At 53.4% G+C, this 26327-nt stretch overlaps 1 protein-coding gene across 3 annotated transcripts in view; it reads right to left on the bottom strand.

The window, feature by feature from the left end:
- The window catches only part of DNAH9 (dynein axonemal heavy chain 9), a 328292-nt gene that overhangs the window by 287803 nt on the left and 14162 nt on the right, over positions 1–26327 (bottom strand). For 2 of the 3 annotated variants that reach the window (XM_068264551.1, XM_068264553.1), the window contains exon 2: positions 3415–3983. In XM_068264551.1, the coding sequence (XP_068120652.1) occupies positions 3415–3771 (357 nt within the window). In that variant the 5' untranslated portion in view covers positions 3772–3983. The remainder of the gene's footprint in view (positions 1–3414; positions 3984–26327) is intronic. The other variant, XM_068264552.1, reaches the window with a different exon arrangement.

The raw sequence follows: 26327 nt of genomic DNA, 5'->3' as shown, positions 1-26327 counted from the left end.
GAGTGTATGTTTTACTTTTCACTCTCGACAATGACCATCAGTATCTCATTGGTCACAGGCACTTTGATCAGTGATTGGGGACGGAGTTAGGGAGAATCTGTGAGAAGTACATCCTGGAGGTGTATCCCGGGACAGTGACAGGAGGTCACCCCTGAGGTCTGTTCTGCTGGGACAGTGACAGGAGGAAACCCCTGAGGTCTGTTCTGCTGGGACAGTGACAGGAGGTCACCCCTGAGGTCTGTTCTGCTGGGACAGTGACAGGAGGTCACCCCTGAGGTCTGTTCTGCTGGGACAGTGACAGGAGGTCACCCCTGAGGTCTGTTCTGCTGGGACAGTGATAGGAGGTCACCCCTGAGGTCTGTTCTGCTGGGACAGTGATAGGAGGTCACCCCTGAGGTCTGTTCTGCTGGGACAGTGACAGGAGGTCACCCCTGAGGTCTGTTCTGCTGGGACAGTGAGGTCTGTTCTGCTGGGACAGTGACAGGAGGTCGCCCCTGAGGTCTGTTCTGCTGGGACAGTGACAGGAGGACACCCCTGACGTCTGTTCTGCTGGGACAGTGACAGGAGGAAACCCCTGAGGTCTGTTCTGCTGGGACAGTGACAGGAGGAAGCCCCTGAGGTCTGTTCTGCTTGGACAGTGACAGGAGGAAACCCCTGACGTCTGCTCTGCTGGGACAGTGAGGTCTGTTCTCCTGGGACAGTGACAGGAGGTAACCTCTGATATATAGGAGATGTATCAGTGTATCCAGTCTTTTTGGAACAATAACAGGTGACCCCTGCAGCTTTTTACTATAATGGAATACTGATGAGGCTCAGAATTGTTATGGTAATGAGGTAACAGTAGAAGAGGAATGAAGACAGATTTCCAGCAATGTGTGTCCTCTGGTAAGAGGAGCTCAGAGGTTGTACGGAGGTCACAATAAGTGAGGCTGATATAGCTACTTCATATGAAGCTTTGAGTAACTTTATCTATAGGGGGTCAGCTCCTCACAGGGAAGGGTCTGTACTTAAAGTGAACCTAAAGCCTGATAAAAAAAATGAGATTAACTCACCTGGGGCTTCCCTCAGCCCCCTGCAGCCGATCGGTGCCCTCGCAGCTCCGCTCCGATGCCTCTGGACCCGCAATAGCAGCATAGGGGGCGATATACAGGCTGGGAACGCGAACAATCACTCGCGTTCCCATGCCTGTCGGCCAGTGACGGCGAAACCGGAAGTCGTCGCCGGCGGGTCCTGGACCATCGGAGCAGGGCTGCGAGGGCACCGATCGGCTAGGGGGCTGAGGGAAGCCCCAGGTGAGTTCATCTAATTTTTTTTATCAGGCTTTAGGTTCACTTTAAAGCCAGTGGTTACCTATTTAAAAACCAAAAAGTCGGATACTCACCTAAGGAGAGGGAAGGCTCGGTCCTAATGAGCCTTCCCTCTCCTCTCCCGGTGCCCTCGGTGCTGCGCTGGCTCCCCCGTTCGCGTCCGCCGCCGCAGGGACTTCGGAGGTCTTCGGGAGCACTCGGGCTTCCGAAGACGGGCCGCTCCATACTACGTACGCGCGAGTGTGTCATAGAGGGCGCTCGCGCATGCGTAGTATGGAGCGGCCCGTTTTCGGGAGCCCGAGTGCTCCCGAAGGCTTCCGAAAGCTCCCTTTGGCTACGGAAGTGGCAGTATTTGACCGAACTGGTCGAATACTGCTACGGGGGATCCTGCTCGGGACCGGGGGAGGAGAGGGAAGGCTCATTAGGACCGAGCTTTCCCTCTCCTTAAGTGAGTATCTGACTTTTTGGTTTTTAAATAGGTAAACATTCACTTTAATAACAACTCGCCAAAATTTATCAAAAAGCTTCAACACTTTTCCCTCAACCGGCAGGTGTCATATCCCCTAGTGCCCCCTTGTGGCTCCATTTTTGAAAATGGAGGACATTCTCTTCTGGTTTGTTCATATGATCAATTAGGTGAACCATATCTTTGCAGATAAATCTGTAGGACACACCTCAGCCTGGGTTGTCTACAGGAAGTCATATCACTGGACTTCCTCTACACAGGAAGTGTGGTGCAGGGGGACATGCTTGGCCTACGAATCCATACACAAGTCCTGCCCAACCTAGATCTGACCTGGTCAGCAGATACACACCTGACCACCCACTCCACTCCTCCAACAACCTCCTCCTATCCAGCTTCAAGAGCAAACAAGGAAGGATCTGCAAACCAGACATGCAAACCAGACAATGGGTGATGAAAAACGCTGGTATTCTTTAATACAATTTAAAGTTCAATAAAACCACAGGATCAGCTGACACATGTTGGGCCTACAATCTGCCCTTAGCCAGTTATCCAGCTTCAGGGTCCTATGTCTGGCCTATAAATATATACACAAGTCCTGCCTGACCTATTGTACAGTTGTACAGTGGCGCCAGTAGTAAAAAAATAACTAAAAACTTTAAAAAGGAGGAGGCAATGGTGGACTTAACCCCCCAAGGTAGACACAAGATACTGTTGATTTTTTCAACGAAAACAATTTATTTACATACTCAGACAAGTGCAACGCGTTTCGCAGGCATATCCCACTTCATCAGAGTACACAAATCATGCATGTCTAGCAGTAAGCTTAGCTCCTCTGTGACGCCTCTCTCCTCCACTAAAGGACACATTTCAGCTAAAAAAGAAAAACAAGATCTTCTTACCGGCGGCTTCCACCAGTCCCCGGCAGCCTATCTGTCCCTTGACGCTGCTCCTCTTCCAGCGGGTGGCCCGGGGTCCCTTCCATTGCCGAGGTCTTCTGCGCCTGCACAGAACGCTCCAGGCTATGTGAGCGCGATCACGAGAGGCGCGGCCGCGCAGAAGATGCAGACTTTGTCACGGAGGGAACCCCGGGACACCGTCTGGAAGCGGAGCTGTGTCGAGGGATAGATAGTTTGCCAGGGGCTTGAGGAAGCCCCAGGTAAGTAGTAGTGATCTTGTTTTTTTTTTGTTTTTTTTTAGCTCGGACCTTCCCTTTTAAGTGTACCAGAGACGTACAAGGCTAAGCATTTGCGTCCTCCCCCGGTCCGCCGTTCAGCCGCGATCACCCCCAGTAACTGGCTCAGTTGAGAAAGTCGGCTCTTCTATACATCTGTGCATGCGCAGTAGACCCAGACTGAACTCGACTGAGCCAGTTACTGGGGCTGATCGCGGTTGAACGGCAGATGGGGAGGACAGGGTGGAACTCACATGTGCTTATGTGGCTTTAGGAAGCCCCAGGTAAGTATCATATCTTTAGCCTTGTACGTCTCTGGTTTCCTTTAAGGCAGAGAGGTGGTCTGAGGAGACATACTAAAGACTAACTACTGTACTTCACCATGGTAGAGGGACATACTAGAGATCCACCAAGGCAGAGAGTTGGTCCAGGGAGCATATTAAAGATCCCAGTGACATGAATGGACTTACCTCCTCCACCAGGGCAGATAAGTGGTCCAGGGGGGTGTAGGAGAGGTCTCCATAGATTAGGCTCCTCTTCATAGAGTCTGGGCTCAGGATGACTCCACTCTTCTTCAGGAAATACACGGCTTTGTTCTTGATGGAGTTGGGGAAGTCTAGCATGGGGCAGAGTAGTCCGGCGGTGTTGAGGACCACCACAAGCACTGGGCTGTCGGCTTTTTCCAGGAACTCGTGCAGGATGGCTTTGTTGTCCTCGCTGGAGATACATTTCTGCCAGCGATCGGCCTTCAGCTTGAGGGTTTTCAGCACATAGTCCTCTATGAAGAGCAGCCTCTTGTCCGCAGTGCTGGTTGCCGGATCCCCCATGTTGGCTGGCTGAGATTTCACTGACTGCTGGAGCTCAGATGCTTCTCTGCTGTCCCGGCTGCCATGGAAACTCTGTTTGTGTTGAACAAGTTGCTGCTGGGACAATGGCCTGCTCTCCGGGGAGGCTGAGCACACTGAGGTGGTTTGGTTACGGCTCCAAACTCTGTAACCACAGACAGGTTCTCCTGAACTCGCTGGACCGGTATGAACTGCTGAAAGAGAGGACAATAGTGACAAAGTCAATCATCTGAGGAACCCCCACATAACGGCCATTTACCAGGAGCAGCTCAGCTATCATAGAGAACATTAGTGACAAAGTCAATCATCTGAGGAACCCCCACATAACAGCCATTTACCAGGAAGAGATCAGCTATCAGAGAGAACATTAGTGACAAAGTCAATCATCTGAGGAACCCCCACATAACGGCCATTTACCAGGAGCAGATCAGCTATCATAGAGAACAATAGTGACAAAGTCAATCATCTGAGGAACCCCCACATAACAGCCATTTACCAGGAGCAGCTCAGCTATCAGAGAGAACATTAGTGACAAAGTCAATCATCTGAGGAACCCCCACATAACAGCCATTTACCAGGAAGAGATCAGCTATCAGAGAGAACATTAGTGACAAAGTCAATCATCTGAGGAACCCCCACATAACGGCCATTTACCAGGAGCAGCTCAGCTATCAGAGAGAACATTAGTGACAAAGTCAATCATCTGAGGAACCCCCACATAACAGCCATTTACCAGGAAGAGATCAGCTATCAGAGAGAACATTAGTGACAAAGTCAATCATCTGAGGAACCCCCACATAACGGCCATTTACCAGGAAGAGATCAGCTATCAGAGAGAACATTAGTGACAAAGTCAATCATCTGAGGAACCCCCACATAACAGCCATTTACCAGGAGCAGCTCAGCTATCAGAGAGAACATTAGTGACAAAGTCAATCATCTGAGGAACCCCCACATAATGGCCATTTACCAGGAGCAGCTCAGCCATCATAGACTGGCCCCAAGTGTGAGGGCTGTGATTGGTCACTATGATAAATCGGCACTCAGAACAGAGACCAGAGATGGTTCATGATAGAGAAATAATCTCTCACAGAGGAACTCTTGTGCCTCTCCACCACATGCAGCCAAGCTACCATGTACATATATAACCCACATTCTTTTACAGCAGCATCGCCTGGGTCATATCAGGAGACAGTGGTGGCTGAGGAATGCTTCTATATAACCCACATGCTTCTACAGCAGCATCGCCTGGGTCATATCAGGAGTGGCGGCTGAGGAATACTTATATATATAAACCACATGCATCTATAGCAGGATTGCCTGGGTCATATCAGGACACAGTGGTGGCTGGAGAATACTTCTATATAAACCGCATGTTTCTATGGCAGCATCACTTGGGTCATTTCACGACACAGTGGTGAATGGAGAATACTTATATATAAACCACATGCTTCTACAGAAGCACTGTCTGGGTCACATCAGGACACAGCGGTGCCTGGGGAATGCTTCAATATAAACCACATGCTACTATAGAAGCATTGCCTGGGTCATATCAGGACACAGTGGTGGCTGGGGAATGTTTCTATATAATCCACATGCTTCTACAGCAGCATCGCCTGGGTCATATCAGGATACAGTGGTGGTTGGGGAATGCTTCTATATAACCCACATGCTTCTACAGCAGCATCGCTTGGGTCATATCCGGATACAGTGGTGGCTGGAGAATGCTTCTATATAACCCACATGCTTCTACAGCAGCATCGCCTGGGTCATATCAGGACACAGCGGTGGCTGGGGAATACTTATATATAAACCACATGCTTCTACAGCAGCATCGCCTGGGTCATATCAGGAGTGGCGGCTGAGGAATACTTATATATATAAACCACATGCATCTATAGCAGGATTGCCTGGGTCATATCAGGACACAGTGGTGGCTGGAGAATACTTCTATATAAACCGCATGTTTCTATGGCAGCATCACTTGGGTCATTTCACGACACAGTGGTGAATGGAGAATACTTATATATAAACCACATGCTTCTACAGAAGCACTGTCTGGGTCACATCAGGACACAGCGGTGCCTGGGGAATGCTTCAATATAAACCACATGCTACTATAGAAGCATTGCCTGGGTCATATCAGGACACAGCGGTGGCTGGGGAATGCTTTTATATATAAACCACATGCTTCTAGAGAAGAATCGCCTGGGTCATATCAGGGCACAGTGGTGGCTGGAGAATGCTTTTATATATAAACCACATGCTTCTAGAGAAGAATCGCCTGGGTCATATCAGGGCACAGTGGTGGCTGGGGAATGCTTCTATATAACCCACATGCTTCTACAGCAGCATCGCCTGGGTCATATCAGGACACAGCGGTGGCTGGGGAATACTTATATATAAACCACATGCTTCTAGAGCAGCATCGCCTGGGTCATATCAGGAGTGGCGGCTGAGGAATACTTATATATATAAACCACATGCATCTATAGCAGGATTGCCTGGGTCATATCAGGACACAGTGGTGGCTGGAGAATACTTCTATATAAACCGCATGTTTCTATGGCAGCATCACTTGGGTCATTTCACGACACAGTGGTGAATGGAGAATACTTATATATAAACCACATGCTTCTACAGAAGCACTGTCTGGGTCACATCAGGACACAGCGGTGCCTGGGGAATGCTTCAATATAAACCACATGCTACTATAGAAGCATTGCCTGGGTCATATCAGGACACAGCGGTGGCTGGGGAATGCTTTTATATATAAACCACATGCTTCTAGAGAAGAATCGCCTGGGTCATATCAGGGCACAGTGGTGGCTGGAGAATGCTTTTATATATAAACCACATGCTTCTAGAGAAGAATCGCCTGGGTCATATCAGGGCACAGTGGTGGCTGGGGAATGCTTCTATATAAACCACATGCATCTATAGCAGGATTGCCTGGGTCATATCAGGACACAGCGGTGGCTGAGGAATGCTTCTATAAAAACCACATGCTTCTAGAGCAACATTGCCTGGATCATATCACGACACAACGGTGGCTGGGGAATGCTTCTATATAAAGTACATGCTTCAATAGCAGCATCACCTGGGTTATATCACGACACAGTGGTGGCTGGGGAAAACTTATATATTCACTTCGCATCCAGACCTTTTTTCCCACTTATGGACCAGAGCGGTATTGACAGTTTAGCTATGTTCTTATTTATTCAGAAATAACTGTATCCCTACTTAGGACACAGAAATTAAATATATATTGTTTTTTTTTCAAGACAAACTAGGCTTTCATTGTATGCCATTTTTTCCCCTCAAACAATTTTGTTTTCTATGAATTTTAATGGGAAAACAAAGAAAAAAATAGAACATGTATTTTTCAGTTTTACCAATTCCACTTTAAAAATAAAAAGTGTTACTATAGATAAAAAACACACATTTTGTTTGGCTATTCTTACTGCTTATCACAAAACTTAGATTATGTTCCGGTCACAATTTATGGTGGAGATATTTGATTCTGAAATAATGCTACAGAGTGTATTTTTCACTATGAAATGAGAAAATAAAAGTGTTTTTAATAGTAAAAATCAATCTCGTTAGCTCGGGAAACATATATTCCCCTTCACCAATTAGTGCTGCATCAGATAGTGCCAGAAATGTGCACAGGAGCACGCCCAATCCTGCACAGCACTGCTTCTGCTACAAGACGTATATCTACTGACTCGTGGATAAAGTGGTTAAAAACTATATGGTTCTAAAGCACCATCGCCTGGGTCATATGAGCACACAGTGGTGACTGGGGAATGCTTATATATATAAACCACATGCTTCTACAGAAGCCTCATCTGGGTCATATCAGGACACAGTGGTGGCTGGGAAATACTTCTATATAAACCACATGCTTCCACAGCAGCATCCCCTGAATCATATCAGGACACAGTGGGGGCTGGGGAATACTTCTATATAAATTACATGCTTCTGCAGCAACATCGTGAGGGTCATGTCAGGACACAGTGGTGAATGGTGAATGCTTATATACTTACACACATACATATGTATACATACATATACACACACACACGCGGCCAGGGACACACAGGCGCAGTGGACGGTGACTGCAGAAAGCGAAACTGAGGTGCAGTGAGGGATCAGCGGATTGTTTTCCGTGACAGCGCGGGCACAGGGCGGCTGCAGGGGGCAGAGGTGCAGTGAGGGACCGGAGGATTGTTCCGTGACGGCGCGGGCACAGGGCGGTTGCAGGGGGCTGAGATGCAGTGAGGGATCGGAGGATTGTTCCGTGACGGCGCAGGCGCAGGGCGGCTGCAGGGGAAAGAGGTGCAGTGAAGGATCGGAGGGTTGTTCCGTGACGGCGTGGGCACAGGGCGGCTGCAGGGGGCTGAGGTGCAGTGAGGGATCGGAGGATTGTTCCATGACGGCGCGGGCACAGGGCGGTTGCAGGGGGCTGAGGTGCAGTGAGGGATCGGAGGATTGTTCCGTGACGGCGCGGGCACAGGGCGACTGCAGGGGGCTGAGGTGCAGTGAGGGATCGGAGGATTGTTCAGTGACGGCGCGGGCACAGGGCAGCTGCAGGGGGCTGGGGTGCAGTGAGGGATCGGAGGATTGTTCTGTGACGGCGCGGGCACAGGGCAGCTGCAGGGGGCTGGGGTGCAGTGAGGGATCGGAGGATTGTTCTGTGACGGCGCGGGCACAGGGCAGCTGCAGGGGGCTGGGGTGCAGTGAGGGATCGGAGGATTGTTCTGTGACGGCGCGGGCACAGGGCGGTTGCAGGGGGCAGAGGTGCAGTGAGGGATCGGAGGATTGTTCAGTGACGGCGCGGGCACAGGGCAGCTGCAGGGGGCTGGGGTGCAGTGAGGGATCGGAGGATTGTTCCGTGACGGCGCGGGCACAGGGAGGCTGCAGGGGGCTGAGGTGCAGCGAGGGATCGGAGGATTGTTCTGTGACGGCGCGGGCACAGGGCGGCTGCAGGGGGCTGAGGTGCAGTGAGGGATTGGAGGATTGTTCCGTGACGGCGCGGGCACAGGGCGGTTGCAGGGGGCTGGGGTGCAGTGAGGGATCGGAGGATTGTTCCGTGACGGCGTGGGCACAGGGCGACTGCAGGGGGCTGAGGTGCAGTGAGGGATCGGAGGATTGTTCAGTGACGGTGCGGGCACAGGGCAGCAGCAGGGGGCTGAGGTGCAGTGAGGGATCGAAGGATTGTTCCGTGACGGCGCGGGCACAGGGCGGCTGAGGTGCAGTGAGGGATCGGAGGATTGTTCAGTGACGGCGCGGGCACAGGGCGGCTGCAGGGGGCTGATGTGCAGTGAGGGATCGGAGGATTGTTCCGTGACGGCGCGGGCACAGGGCGGCTGAGGTGCAGTGAGGGATCGGAGGATTGTTCAGTGATGGCGCAGGCACAGGGCGGCTGCAGGGGGCTGAGGTGCAGTGAGAAATCGGAGGATTGTTCAGTGACGGCGCGGGCACAGGGCGGCTGCAGGGGGCTGATGTGCAGTGAGGGATCGGAGGATTGTTCCGTGACGGCGCGGGCACAGGGCGGCTGAGGTGCAGTGAGGGATCGGAGGATTGTTCCGTGATGGCGCAGGCACAGGGCGGCTGCAGGGGGCTGAGGTGCAGTGAGGGATCGGAGGATTGTTCCGTGATGGCGGAGGCACAGGGCGGCTGCAGGGGGCTGAGGTGCAGTGAGGAATCGGAGGATTGTTCCGTGAAGGCGCAGGCACAGGGCGGCTGCAGGGGGCTGAGGTGCAGCGAGGGATCGGAGGATTGTTCTGTGACGGCGCGGGCACAGGGCGGCTGAGGTGCAGTGAGGGATCGGAGGATTGTTCCGTAACGGCGCGGGCACAGGGAGGCTGCAGGGGGCTGAGGTGCAGTGAGGGATCGGAGGATTGTTCTGTGACGGCACAGGCACAGGGCGGCTGCAGGGGAGAGAGGTGCAGTGAGGGATCGGAGGATTGTTCTGTGACGGCGCGGGTACAGGGCGGCTGCAGGGGGCTGAGGTGCAGTGAGGGATCGGAGGATTGTTCCGTGACGGCGTAGGTACAGGGGGCAGAGGTGCAGTGAGGGATCGGAGGAATGTTCTGTGACGGCGCAGGTACAGGGCGGCTGCAGGGGGCTGAGGTGCAGTGAGGAATCGGAGGATTGTTCCGTGACGGCGCGGGCACAGGGCGGCTGCAGGGGGCTAAGGTGCAGTGAGGGTTCGGAGGATTGTTCCGTGATGGCGCAGGCACAGGGCGGCTGCAAGGGGCTGAGGTGCAGTGAGGGATCGGAGGATTGTTCCGTGATGGCGCAGGCACAGGGCGGCTGCAGGGGAGAGAGGTGCAGTGAGGGATCGGAGGGTTGTTCCGTGACGGCGTGGGCACAGGGAGGCTGCAGGGGGCTGAGGTGCAGCGAGGGATCAGAGGATTGTTCTGTGACGACGCAGGCACAGGGCGGCTGCAAGGGGCTGAGGTGCAGTGAGGGATCGGAGGATTGTTCCGTGATGGCGTGGGCACAGGGAGGCTGCAAGGGGCTGAGGTGCAGTGAGGGATCGGAGGATTGTTCCGTGACGGCGCAGGCACAGGGCGGCTGCAGGGGAGAGAGGTGCAGCGAGGGATCGGAGGATTGTTCCGTGGCGGCGTGGGAACAGGGAGGCTGCAGGGGGCTGAGGTGCAGCGAGGGTTCAGAGGATTGTTCTGTGACGGCGCAGGCACAGGGCGGCTGCAGGGGGCTGAGGTGCAGCGAGGGATCGGAGGATTGTTCCGTGACGGCGTGGGCACAGGGAGGCTGCAGGGGGCTGAGGTGCAGCGAGGGATCAGAGGATTGTTCTGTGACGGCGCAGGCACAGGGCGGCTGCAGGGGGCCGAGGTGCAGCGAGGGATCGGAGGATTGTTCTGTGACGGCGCAGGCACAGGGCGGCTGCAGGGGGCTGAGGCGCAGTGAGGGATCGGAGGATTGTTCCGTGACGGCGCGGATGCAGGGGGCTGAGGTGCAGTGAGGGATCGGAGGATTGTTCTGTGACGGCGCAGGCACAGGGCGGCTGCAGGGGGCTGGGGTGCAGCGAGGGATCGGAGGATTGTTCTGTGACGGCGTGGGCACAGGGCGGCTGCAGGGGGCTGAGGTGCAGCGAGGGATCGGAGGATTGTTCTGTGACGGCGTGGGCACAGGGCGGCTGCAGGGGGCTGAGGTGCAGCGAGGGATCGGAGGATTGTTCTGTGACGGCGCGGGCACAGGGCGGCTGCAGGGGGCTGAGGTGCAGCGAGGGATCGGAGGATTGTTCTGTGACGCCGTGGGCACAGGGCGGCTGCAGGGGGCTGAGGTGCAGCGAGGGATCGGAGGATTGTTCTGTGACGGCGTGGGCACAGGGAGGCTGCAGGGGGCTGAGGTGCAGCGAGGGATCGGAGGATTGTTCTGTGACGGCGCGGGCACAGGGCAGCTGCAGGGGGCTGGCAGGAGCCTCAGGTAAGTGAAACTTTTTTCAGGTACTTTAGGTTTCTTTTAAAGAGGACAGGAGCCGTCAGTCATACTAACTCAGAAAAAAAACCCACATATATAAGTAGATAAATACATAACAACCGCCTCAGCCGATAATGAAGAGTGTGTATGGCAGCCCAAGACCACTAAATCTGACTGGCAAATCATCTCACCGTAGCGAAAGCCAATTTACATGACGCCACGCGGTGCGCGCCAGATTGTCGTCCCTCCACCTCCCTACATAGAGAACGTGTTTACACAGCCCTACCCAGCAGTGTCGCCCAAGGAGATTGGGCAATATCTATCACAGGTGTGTACGTACCTCGAGCCACTCCCCTCAGAGATACAGCATACAATTATAATCTGCCCGCTATCGCTCGGCGGATCAGTCAAAACCAGCCTTATCAGCCTGACGACGGCCTGTACTCACACGCAAACTGTCCTCAGAACGACCGCCCTGCAGGCGGATCTGACGACCCGTCGTTTTAAAAAAATCGGCGTGTGTACCATCCAGATCAGCTCCTCTGAAGTGTGAGGCTGTCTGTCTGATGGAGGGAAGGCGCCATTGTTCAGCCCAGACTGTGAGGTCATCCTGCTTATCTCCAGAGATAAGCTATGTTTATACTACTGCTATGAGTATACAGCTGCTCTCCTGATAGGGTCAGAAATACTACAGCATTGATAATGGCCTGAGCATACACAACTACACAACACAACTTATTATGCTCTACACTCCTCACATTCACACGCTGACTGCACAATGCCCACAGAGCCTATCCTCTACACTCCTCCTCACATTCCCACACTGACTGCACAATGCTCACAGAGCCTATCCTCTACACTCCTCCTCACATTCCCACACTGACCGCACAATGCTCACAGAGCCTATCCTCTACACTCCTCCTCACATTCCCTCACTGTCTGCACTATGCCCACAGAGCCTATCCTCTACACTCCTCCTCACATTCCCTCACTGTCTGCACTATGCCCACAGAGCCTATCCTCTACACTCCTCCTCACATTCCCACACTGACTGCACAATGCCCACTGAGCCTATCCTCTACACTCCTCACATTCCCACACTGACTGCACAATGCCCACAGAGCCTATCCTCTACACCCCTCCTCACATTCCCACACTGACTGCACAATGCCCACAGAGCCTAGCCTCTACACTCCGCCTCACATTCCCACACTGACTGTACAATGCACACAGAGCCTATCCTCTACACTCCTCCTCACATTCCCACACCGACTGCACAATGCCCACAGAGCCTATCCTCTATACTCCTCCTCACATTCCCACGCTGACTGCACAATGCCCACAGAGCCTATTCTCTACACTCCTCCTCACATTCCCACGCTGACTGCACAATGCCCACAGAGCCTATCCTCTACACTCCGCCTCACATTCCCACACTGACTGTACAATGCACACAGAGCCTATCCTCTACACTCCTCCTCACATTCCCACACTGACTAACAATGCCCACAGAGTCAATCCTCTACACTCCTCACATTCCCACGCTGACCGCACAATGCCCACAGAGCCTATCCTCTACACTCCTCACATTCCCACACTGACTGCACATTGCACACAGAGCCTATCCTCTACACCCCTCCTCACATTCCCACACTGACTGCACAATGCCCACAGAGCCTATCCTCTACACTCCTCCTCACATTCCCACACTGACTGCACAATGCACACAGAGCCTATCCTCTACACTCCTCCTCACATTCCCACGCTGACTGCACAATGCTCACAGAGCCTATCCTCCATACTCCTCCTCACATTCCCACACTGACTGCACTATGCCCACAGAGCCTATCCTCTACACTCCTCCTCACATTCCCTCACTGACTGCACAATGCCCACAGAGCCTATCCTCTATACTCCTCCTCACATTCCCACGCTGACTGCACAACGGCCACAGAGCCTATCCTCTACACTCCTCCTCACATTCCCACACTGACCGCACAATGCTCACAGAGCCTATCCACTACACTCCTCCTCACATTCCCTCACTGTCTGCACTATGCCCACAGAGCCTATCCTCTACACTCCTCCTCACATTCCCACACTGACTGTACAATGCACACAGAGCCTATCCTCTACACTCCTCCTCACATTCCCACACTGACTGCACAATGCCCACAGAGCCTATCCTCTATACTCCTCCTCACATTCCCACGCTGACTGCACAATGCCCACAGAGCCTATCCTCTACACTCCTCCTCACATTCCCACGCTGATTGCACAATGCCCACAGAGCCTATCCTCTACACTCCTCCTCACATTCCCACACTGACTGCACAATGCCCACAGAGCCTATCCTCTACACGCTTCCTCACATTCACACACTGACTAACAATGCCCACAGAGTCAATCCTCTACACTCCTCACATTCCCACGCTGACCGCACAATGCCCACAGAGCCTATCCTCTACACTCCTCACATTCCCACACTGACTGCACAATGCACACAGAGCCTATCCTCTACACCCCTCCTCACATTCCCACACTGACTGCACAATGCCCACAGAGCCTATCCTCTACACTCCTCCTCACATTCCCACACTGACTGCACAATGCCCACAGAGCCTATCCTCTACACTCCTCCTCACATTCCCACACTGACTGCACAATGCCCACAGAGCCTATCCTCTACACCCCTCCTCACATTCCCACACTGACTGCACAATGGCCACAGAGCCTATCCTCTACACTCCGCCTCACATTCCCACACTGACTGCACAATGCACACAGAGCCTATCCTCTACACCCCTCCTCACATTCCCACACTGACTGCACAATGCCCACAGAGCCTATCCTCTACACTCCGCCTCACATTCCCACACTGACTGCACAATGCCCACAGAGCCTATCCTCTACACCCCTCCTCACATTCCCACACTGACTGCACAATGCCCACAGAGCCTATCCTCTACACTCCTCCTCACATTCCCACGCTGACTGCACAATGCCCACAGAGCCTATCCTCTACACTCCGCCTCACATTCCCACACTGACTGCACAATGCCCACAGAGCCTATCCTCTACACTCCTCACATTTCCACACTGACTGCACAATGCCCACAGAGCCTATCCTCTACACGCTTCCTCACATTCCCACGCTGACTGCACTATGCCCACAGAGCCTATCCTCTACACTCCTCCTCACATTCCCACACTGACTGCACTATGCCCACAGAGCCTATCCTTTACACTCCTCCTCACATTCCCTCACAGACTGCACAATGCCCACAGAGTCTATCCTCTACACTCCTCACATTCCCACACTGACCGCACAATGCCCACAGAGCCTATCTTCTACACTCCTCACATTCCCACACTGACTGCACAATGCACACAGAGCCTATCCTCTACACCCCTCCTCACATTCCCACACTGACTGCACAATGCCCACAGAGCCTATCCTCTACACTCCTCCTCACATTCCCACACTGACTGCACAATGCACACAGAGCCTATCCTCTACACTCCTCCTCACATTCCCACACTGACTGCACAATGCCCACAGAGCCTATCCTCCATACTCCTCCTCACATTCCCACGCTGACTGCACAATGCCCACAGAGCCTATCCTCTACACTCCTCCTCACATTCCCACGCTGACTGCACAATGCCCACAGAGCCTATCCTCTACACTCCGCCTCACATTCCCACACTGACTGCACAATGCCCACAGAGCCTATCCTCTACACGCTTCCTCACATTCCCACACTGACTAACAATGCTCACAGAGCCTATCCTCTACACTCCTCCTCACATTCCCACGCTGACTGCACTATGCCCACAGAGCCTATCCTCTACACTCCTCCTCACATTCCCACACTGACTGCACTATGCCCACAGAGCCTATCCTTTACACTCCTCCTCACATTCCCTCACTGACTGCACAATGCCCACAGAGTCTATCCTCTACACTCCTCACATTCCCACGCTGACCGCACAATGCCCACAGAGCCTATCCTCTACACTCCTCACATTCCCACACTGACTGCACAATGCACACAGAGCCTATCCTCTACACCCCTCCTCACATTCCCACACTGACTGCACAATGCCCACAGAGCCTATCCTCTACACTCCTCCTCACATTCCCACACTGACTGCACAATGCCCACAGAGCCTATCCTCTACCCGCTTCCTCACATTCCCACACTGACTGCACAATGCCCACAGAGCCTATCATCTACACTCCTCCTCACATTCCCACACTGACTGCACAATGCTCACAGAGCCTATCCTCTACACTCCTCCTCACATTCCCACGCTGACTGCACAATGCCCACAGAGCCTATCCTCTACACTCCTCCTCACATTCCCACGCTGACCGCACAATGCCCACAGAGTCTATCCTCTACACCCCTCCTCACATTCCCTCACTGACTGCACAATGCCCACAGAGCCTATCCTCTACACTCCTCACATTCCCACGCTGACTGCACAATGCCCACAGAGCCTATCCTCTACACTCCTCACATTACCACACTGACTGCACAATGCCCACAGAGCCTATCCTCTACACTCCTCCTCACATTCCCATGCTGACTGCACAATGCCCACAGAGCCTATCCTCTACACTCCTCCTCACATTCCCACGCTGACTGCACTATGCCCACAGAGCCTATCCTCTACACTCCTCCTCACATTCCCACGCTGACTGCACAACGGCCACAGAGCCTATCCTCTACACTCCTCCTCACTTTTCCACACTGACTGCACTATGCACACAGAGCCTATCCTCTACACTCCTCCTCAAATTCCCATGCTGACTGCACTATGCCCACAGAGCTTATCCTCTACACTCCTCCTCACATTCCCACGCTGACTGCACTATGCCCACAGAGTCTATCCTCTACACTCCTCCTCACATTCCCACGCTGACTGTACAATGCCCACAGAGCCTATCCTCTACACTCCTCCTCACATTCCCACGCTGACAGCAAAATGCCCACATAGCCTATCCTCTACACTCCTCACATTCCCACGCTGACCGCACAATGCCCACAGAGCCTATCCTCTACACCCCTCCTCACATTCCCTCACTGACTGCACAATGCCCACAGAGCCTATCCTCTACACTCCTCCTCACATTCCCTCACTGACTGCACTATGCCCACAGAGTCTATCCTCTACACTCCTCACATTCCCACGCTGACTGCACAATGCCCACAGAGCCTATCCTCTACACTCCTCACATTACCACACTGACTGCACAATGCCCACAGAGCCTATTCTCTACACTCCTCCTCACTTTTCCACACTGACTGCACTATGCACACAGAGCCTATCCTCTACACTCCTCCTCAAATTCCCATGCTGACTGCACTATGCCCACAGAGCTTATCCTCTACACTCCTCCTCACATTCCCACGCTGACTGCACTATGCCCACAGAGTCTATCCTCTACAGTCCTCCTCACATTCCCACACTGACTGCACAATGCCCACAGAGTCTATCCTCTACACTCCTTCTCACACTCCCACACTGACTGCACAATGCCCACAGAGCCTATCCTATACACTCCTCCTCACATTCCCACGCTGACTGCACTATGCCCACAGAGTCTATCCTCTACACTCCTCCTCACATTCCCACGCTGACTGCACAATGCCCAGAGCCTATCCTCTACACTCCTTCTCACACTCCCACACTGACTGCACAATGCCCACAGAGCCTATCCTCTACACTCCTCCTCACATTCCCACACTGACCGCATAATGGCCACAGAGCCTATCCTCTACACTCCTCCTCACATTCCCATGCTGACTGCACAATGCCCACAGAGCCTATCGTCTACACTCCTCCTCACATTCCCACGCTGACTGCACTATGCCCACAGAGCCTATCCTCTACACTCCTCCTCATATTCCCACGCTGACTGCACAACGGCCACAGAGCCTATCCTCTACACTCCTCCTCACTTTTCCACACTGACTGCACTATGCCCACAGAGCCTATCCTCTACACTCCTCCTCACATTCCCACGCTGACTGCACAATGCCCACAGAGCCTATCCTCTACACTCCTCCTCACATTCCCTCGCTGACTGCACAATGCCCACAGAGTCTATCCTCTACACTCCTCACATTCCCACGCTGACCGCACAATGCCCACAGAGCCTATCCTCTACACTCCTCCTCACATTCCCACGCTGACTGCACAATGCCCACAGAGCCTATCCACTACACTACTCCTCACATTCCCACACTGACCGCACAATGCCCTCAGAGCCTATCCTTTACACTCCTCCTCACATTCCCACGCTGACCGCACAATGCCCACAGAGCCTATCCTCTACACCCCTCCTCACATTCCCTCACTGACTGCACAATGCCCACAGAGCTTATCCTCTACACTCCTCACATCCCCACGCTGACTGCACAATGCCCACAGAGCCTATCCTCTACACTTCTCCTCACATTCCCACACTGACCGCACAATGCCCACAGAGCCTATCCTCTACACTCCTCACATTCCCATGCTGACTGCACAATGCCCACAGAGCCTATCCTCTACACTCCTCCTCACATTCCCACACTGACCGCACAATGCCCACAGAGCCTATCCTCTACACTCCTCACTTTTCCACACTGACTGCACAATGCCCACAGAGCCTATCCTCTACACTCCTCCTCACATTCCCATGCTGACTGCACAATGCCCACAGAGCCTATCCTCTACACTCCTCACATTCCCACGCTGACTGCACTATGCCCACAGAGCCTATCCTCTACACTCCTCCTCACATTCCCATGCTGACTGCACAATGCCCACAGAGCCTATCCTCTACACTCCTCACTTTTCCACACTGACTGCACTATGCCCACAGAGCCTATCCTCTACACTCCTCCTCACATTCCCATGCTGACTGCACTATGCCCACAGAGCTTATCCTCTACACTCCTCCTTACATTCCCACACTGACTGCACAATGCCCACAGAGTCTATCCTCTACACTCCTCCTCACATTCCCACGCTGACTGCACAATGCCCAGAGCCTATCCTCTACACTCCTTCTCACACTCCCACACTGACTGCACAATGCCCACAGAGCCTATCCTCTACACTCCTCCTCACATTCCCACACTGACCGCACAATGCCCACAGAGCCTATCCTCTACACTCCTCCTCACATTCCCACGCTGACTGCACAATGCCCACAGAGCCTATCCTGTACACTCCTCCTCACATTCCCACACTGACCGCACAATGCCCACAGAGCCTATCCTCTACACTCCTCCTCACATTCCCACGCTGACTGCACAATGCCCACAGAGCCTATCCTCTACACTCCTCCTCACATTCCCACGCTGACTGCACAATGCCCACAGAGCCTATCCTCTACACTCCTCCTCACTTTTCCACACTGACTGCACTATGCCCACAGAGCCTATCCTCTACACTCCTCCTCACATTCCCTCGCTGACTGCACAATGCCCACAGAGTCTATCCTCTACACTCCTCACATTCCCACGCTGACCGCACAATGCTCACAGAGCCTATCCTCTACACTCCTCCTCACATTCCCACGCTGACTGCACAATGCCCACAGAGCCTATCCTCTACACTCCTCCTCACATTCCCACGCTGACCGCACAATGCCCACAGAGCCTATCCTCTACACCCCTCCTCACATTCCCTCACTGACTGCACAATGCCCACAGAGCCTATCCTCTACACTCCTCACATCCCCACGCTGACTGCACAATGCCCACAGAGCCTATCCTCTACACTCCTCCTCACATTCCCATGCTGACTGCACAATGCCCACAGAGCCTATCCTCTACACTCCTCACATTCCCACACTGATTGCACAATGCCCACAGAGTCTATCCTCTACACTCCTCCTCACATTCCCATGCTGACTGCACAATGCCCACAGAGCCTATCCTCTACACTCCTCCTCACATTCCCACACTGACCGCACAATGCCCACAGAGCCTATCCTCTACACTCCTCACATTCCCACACTGATTGCACAATGCCCACAGAGCCTATCCTCTACACTCCTCCTCACATTTCCATGCTGACTGCACAATGCCCACAGAGCCTATCCTCTACACTCCTCACATTCCCACGCTGACTGCACTATGCCCACAGAGCCTATCCTCTACACTCCTCCTCACATTCCCATACTGACTGCACAATGCCCACAGAGCCTATCCTCTACACTCCTCACTTTTCCACACTGACTGCACTATGCCCACAGAGCCTATCCTCTACACTCCTCCTCACATTCCCATGCTGACTGCACTATGCCCACAGAGCTTATCCTCTACACTCCTCCTCACATTCCCACACTGACTGCACAATGCCCACAGAGTCTATCCTCTACACTCCTCCTCACATTCCCACGCTGACTGCACAATGCCCAGAGCCTATCCTCTACACTCCTTCTCACACTCCCAGACTGCACAATGCCCACAGAGCCTATCCTCTACACTCCTCCTCACATTCCCACACTGACCGCACAATGGCCACAGAGCCTATCCTCTACACTCCTCCTCACATTCCCACGCTGACTGCACTATGCCCACAGAGCCTATCCTCTACAATCCTCCTCACTTTTCCACACTGACTGCACTATGCCCACAGAGCCTATCCTCTACACTCCTCCTCACATTCCCACGCTGACTGCACAATGCCCACAGAGCCTATCCTCTACACTCCTCCTCACATTCCCTCGCTGACTGCACAATGCCCACAGAGTCTATCCTCTACACTCCTCACATTCCCACGCTGACCGCACAATGCCCACAGAGCCTATCCTCTACACTCCTCACATTCCCACACTGACTGCACAATGCCCACAGAGTCTATCCTCTACACCCCTCCTCACATTCCCTCACTGACTGCACAATGCCCACAGAGCCTATCCTCTACACTCCTCCTCACATTCCCACACTGACTGCACAATGCACACAGAGCCTATCCTCTACACTCCTCCTCACATTCCCACGCTGACTGCACAATGCTCACAGAGCCTATCCTCTACACTCCTCCTCACATTCCCACACTGACTGCACAATGCACACAGAGCCTATCCTCTACACTCCTCACATTCCCACACTGACTGCACAATGCCCACAGAGCCTTTCCTCTACACTCCTCCTCACATTCCCACGCTGACTGCACAATGCTCACAGAGCCTATCCTCTACACTCCTCCTCACATTCCCACGCTGACTGCACTATGCCCACAGAGCCTATCCTCTACACTCCTCCTCACATTCCCACGCTGACTGCACAATGCCCACAGAGCCTATCCTCTACACTCCTCCTCACATTCCCACGCTGACTGCACAATGCCCACAGAGCCTATCCTCTACACTCCTCCTCACATTCCCACACTGACCGCACAATGCCCACAGAACGTATCCTCTACACTCCTCCTCACATTCCCACGCTGACTGCACAATGCCCACAGAGCCTATCCTCTACACTCCTCCTCACATTCCCACGCTGACTGCAAAATGCCCACATAGCCTATCCTCTACACTCCTCACATTCCCACGCTGACCGCACAATGCCCACAGAGCCTATCCTCTACACCCCTCCTCACATTCCCTCACTGACTGCACAATGCCCACAGAGCCTATCCTCTACACTCCTCACATTCCCACACTGACTGCACAATACCCACAGAGCCTATCCTCTACACTCCTCCTCACATTCCCATGCTGACTGCACAATGCCCACAGAGCCTATCCTCTACACTCCTCACATTCCCACACTGATTGCACAATGCCCACAGAGCCTATCCTCTACACTCCTCCTCACATTGCCATGCTGACTGCACAATGCCCACAGAGCCTATCCTCTACACTCCTCCTCACATTCCCACACTGACCGCACAATGCCCACAGAGCCTATCCTCTACACTCCTCACATTCCCACACTGATTGCACAATGCCCACAGAGCCTATCCTCTACACTCCTCCTCACATTTCCACACTGACTGCACTATGCCCACAGAGCCTATCCTCTACACTCCTCCTCACATTCCCATGCTGACTGCACTATGCCCACAGAGCTTATCCTCTACACTCCTCCTCACATTCCCACGCTGACTGCACTATGCCCACAGAGCCTATCCTCTACACTCCTCCTCACATTCCCACACTGACTGCACAATGCCCACAGAGCCTATCCTCTACACACCTGCTCACATTCCCACACTGACTGCACAATGCCCACAGAGTCTATCCTCTACACTCCTAACATTCCCACGCTGACTGCATAATGCCCACAGAGCCTATCCTCTACACTCCTCCTCACATTCCCACACTGACTGCACAATGCCCACAGAGCCTAGCCTCTACACTCCTGCTCACATTCCCACACTGACTGCACAATGCACACAGAGCCTATCCTCTACACTCCTCCTCACATTCTTACACTGACTGCACAATGCCCACAGAGCCCATCCTCTACACCCCTCCTCACATTCCCACACTGACTGCACAATGGCCACAGAGCCTATCCTCTACACTCCGCCTCACATTCCCACACTGACTGCACAATGCCCACAGAGCCTATCCTCTACACCCCTCCTCACATTCCCACACTGACTGCACAATGCCCACAGAGCCTATCCTCTACACTCCGCCTCACATTCCCACACTGACTGCACAATGCCCACAGAGCCTATCCTCTACACCCCTCCTCACATTCCCACACTGACTGCACAATGCCCACAGAGCCTATCCTCTACACTCCTCCTCACATTCCCACGCTGACTGCACAATGCCCACAGAGCCTATCCTTTACACTCCGCCTCACATTCCCACACTGACTGCACAATGCCCACAGAGCCTATCCTCTACACTCCTCACATTTCCACACTGACTGCACAATGCCCACAGAGCCTATCCTCTACACGCTTCCTCACATTCCCACGCTGACTGCACTATGCCCACAGAGCCTATCCTCTACACTCCTCCTCACATTCCCACACTGACTGCACTATGCCCACAGAGCCTATCCTTTACACTCCTCCTCACATTCCCTCACTGACTGCACAATGCCCACAGAGTCTATCCTCTACACTCGTCACATTCCCACGCTGACTGCACAATGCCCACAGAGCCTATCCTCTACACTCCTCACATTCCCACACTGACTGCACAATGCACACAGAGCCTATCCTCTACACTCCTCACATTCCCACGCTGACTGCACTATGCCCACAGAGCCTATCCTCTACACTCCTCCTCACATTCCCACACTGACTGCACTATGCCCACAGAGCCTATCCTTTACACTCCTCCTCACATTCCCTCACAGACTGCACAATGCCCACAGAGTCTATCCTCTACACTCCTCACATTCCCACACTGACTGCACAATGCACACAGAGCCTATCCTCTACACTCCTCACATTCCCTCGCTGACTGCACAATGCCCACAGAGTCTATCCTCTACACTCCTCACATTCCCACGCTGACCGCACAATGCCCACAGAGCCTATCCTCTACACTCCTCACATTCCCACACTGACTGCACAATGCCCACAGAGTCTATCCTCTACACCCCTCCTCACATTCCCTCACTGACTGCACAATGCCCACAGAGCCTATCCTCTACACTCCTCCTCACATTCCCACACTGACTGCACAATGCACACAGAGCCTATCCTCTACACTCCTCCTCACATTCCCACGCTGACTGCACAATGCTCACAGAGCCTATCCTCTACACTCCTCCTCACATTCCCACACTGACTGCACAATGCACACAGAGCCTATCCTCTACACTCCTCACATTCCCACACTGACTGCACAATGCCCACAGAGCCTTTCCTCTACACTCCTCCTCACATTCCCACGCTGACTGCACAATGCTCACAGAGCCTATCCTCTACACTCCTCCTCACATTCCCACGCTGACTGCACTATGCCCACAGAGCCTATCCTCTACACTCCTCCTCACATTCCCACGCTGACTGCACAATGCCCACAGAGCCTATCCTCTACACTCCTCCTCACATTCCCACGCTGACTGCACAATGCCCACAGAGCCTATCCTCTACACTCCTCCTCACATTCCCACACTGACCGCACAATGCCCACAGAACGTATCCTCTACACTCCTCCTCACATTCCCACGCTGACTGCACAATGCCCACAGAGCCTATCCTCTACACTCCTCCTCACATTCCCACGCTGACTGCAAAATGCCCACATAGCCTATCCTCTACACTCCTCACATTCCCACGCTGACCGCACAATGCCCACAGAGCCTATCCTCTACACCCCTCCTCACATTCCCTCACTGACTGCACAATGCCCACAGAGCCTATCCTCTACACTCCTCACATTCCCACACTGACTGCACAATACCCACAGAGCCTATCCTCTACACTCCTCCTCACATTCCCATGCTGACTGCACAATGCCCACAGAGCCTATCCTCTACACTCCTCACATTCCCACACTGATTGCACAATGCCCACAGAGCCTATCCTCTACACTCCTCCTCACATTGCCATGCTGACTGCACAATGCCCACAGAGCCTATCCTCTACACTCCTCCTCACATTCCCACACTGACCGCACAATGCCCACAGAGCCTATCCTCTACACTCCTCACATTCCCACACTGATTGCACAATGCCCACAGAGCCTATCCTCTACACTCCTCCTCACATTTCCACACTGACTGCACTATGCCCACAGAGCCTATCCTCTACACTCCTCCTCACATTCCCATGCTGACTGCACTATGCCCACAGAGCTTATCCTCTACACTCCTCCTCACATTCCCACGCTGACTGCACTATGCCCACAGAGCCTATCCTCTACACTCCTCCTCACATTCCCACACTGACTGCACAATGCCCACAGAGCCTATCCTCTACACACCTGCTCACATTCCCACACTGACTGCACAATGCCCACAGAGTCTATCCTCTACACTCCTAACATTCCCACGCTGACTGCATAATGCCCACAGAGCCTATCCTCTACACTCCTCCTCACATTCCCACACTGACTGCACAATGCCCACAGAGCCTAGCCTCTACACTCCTGCTCACATTCCCACACTGACTGCACAATGCACACAGAGCCTATCCTCTACACTCCTCCTCACATTCTTACACTGACTGCACAATGCCCACAGAGCCCATCCTCTACACCCCTCCTCACATTCCCACACTGACTGCACAATGGCCACAGAGCCTATCCTCTACACTCCGCCTCACATTCCCACACTGACTGCACAATGCCCACAGAGCCTATCCTCTACACCCCTCCTCACATTCCCACACTGACTGCACAATGCCCACAGAGCCTATCCTCTACACTCCGCCTCACATTCCCACACTGACTGCACAATGCCCACAGAGCCTATCCTCTACACCCCTCCTCACATTCCCACACTGACTGCACAATGCCCACAGAGCCTATCCTCTACACTCCTCCTCACATTCCCACGCTGACTGCACAATGCCCACAGAGCCTATCCTTTACACTCCGCCTCACATTCCCACACTGACTGCACAATGCCCACAGAGCCTATCCTCTACACTCCTCACATTTCCACACTGACTGCACAATGCCCACAGAGCCTATCCTCTACACGCTTCCTCACATTCCCACGCTGACTGCACTATGCCCACAGAGCCTATCCTCTACACTCCTCCTCACATTCCCACACTGACTGCACTATGCCCACAGAGCCTATCCTTTACACTCCTCCTCACATTCCCTCACTGACTGCACAATGCCCACAGAGTCTATCCTCTACACTCGTCACATTCCCACGCTGACTGCACAATGCCCACAGAGCCTATCCTCTACACTCCTCACATTCCCACACTGACTGCACAATGCACACAGAGCCTATCCTCTACACTCCTCACATTCCCACGCTGACTGCACTATGCCCACAGAGCCTATCCTCTACACTCCTCCTCACATTCCCACACTGACTGCACTATGCCCACAGAGCCTATCCTTTACACTCCTCCTCACATTCCCTCACAGACTGCACAATGCCCACAGAGTCTATCCTCTACACTCCTCACATTCCCACACTGACTGCACAATGCACACAGAGCCTATCCTCTACACTCCTCACATTCCCACACTGACTGCACAATGCCCACAGAGCCTTTCCTCTACACTCCTCCTCACATTCCCACGCTGACTGCACAATGCTCACAGAGCCTATCCTCTACACTCCTCCTCACATTCCCACGCTGACTGCACTATGCCCACAGAGCCTATCCTCTACACTCCTCCTCACATTCCCACGCTGACTGCACAATGCCCACAGAGCCTATCCTCTACACTCCTCCTCACATTCCCACGCTGACTGCACAATGCCCACAGAGCCTATCCTCTACACTCCTCCTCACATTCCCACACTGACCGCACAATGCCCACAGAACGTATCCTCTACACTCCTCCTCACATTCCCACGCTGACTGCACAATGCCCACAGAGCCTATCCTCTACACTCCTCCTCACATTCCCACGCTGACTGCAAAATGCCCACATAGCCTATCCTCTACACTCCTCACATTCCCACGCTGACCGCACAATGCCCACAGAGCCTATCCTCTACACCCCTCCTCACATTCCCTCACTGACTGCACAATGCCCACAGAGCCTATCCTCTACACTCCTCACATTCCCACACTGACTGCACAATACCCACAGAGCCTATCCTCTACACTCCTCCTCACATTCCCATGCTGACCGCACAATGCCCACAGAGCCTATCCTCTACACTCCTCACATTCCCACACTGATTGCACAATGCCCACAGAGCCTATCCTCTACACTCCTCCTCACATTGCCATGCTGACTGCACAATGCCCACAGAGCCTATCCTCTACACTCCTCCTCACATTCCCACACTGACCGCACAATGCCCACAGAGCCTATCCTCTACACTCCTCACATTCCCACACTGATTGCACAATGCCCACAGAGCCTATCCTCTACACTCCTCCTCACATTTCCACACTGACTGCACTATGCCCACAGAGCCTATCCTCTACACTCCTCCTCACATTCCCATGCTGAC

Source organism: Hyperolius riggenbachi, chromosome 12 (assembly GCF_040937935.1).
Source record: "Hyperolius riggenbachi isolate aHypRig1 chromosome 12, aHypRig1.pri, whole genome shotgun sequence".
In the NCBI taxonomy this organism is placed as follows: Eukaryota; Metazoa; Chordata; class Amphibia; order Anura; family Hyperoliidae; genus Hyperolius; species Hyperolius riggenbachi.
The sequence above is the reverse complement of the archived record's forward strand: the minus strand, read 5'-3'. Positions and strand labels throughout refer to the sequence as shown.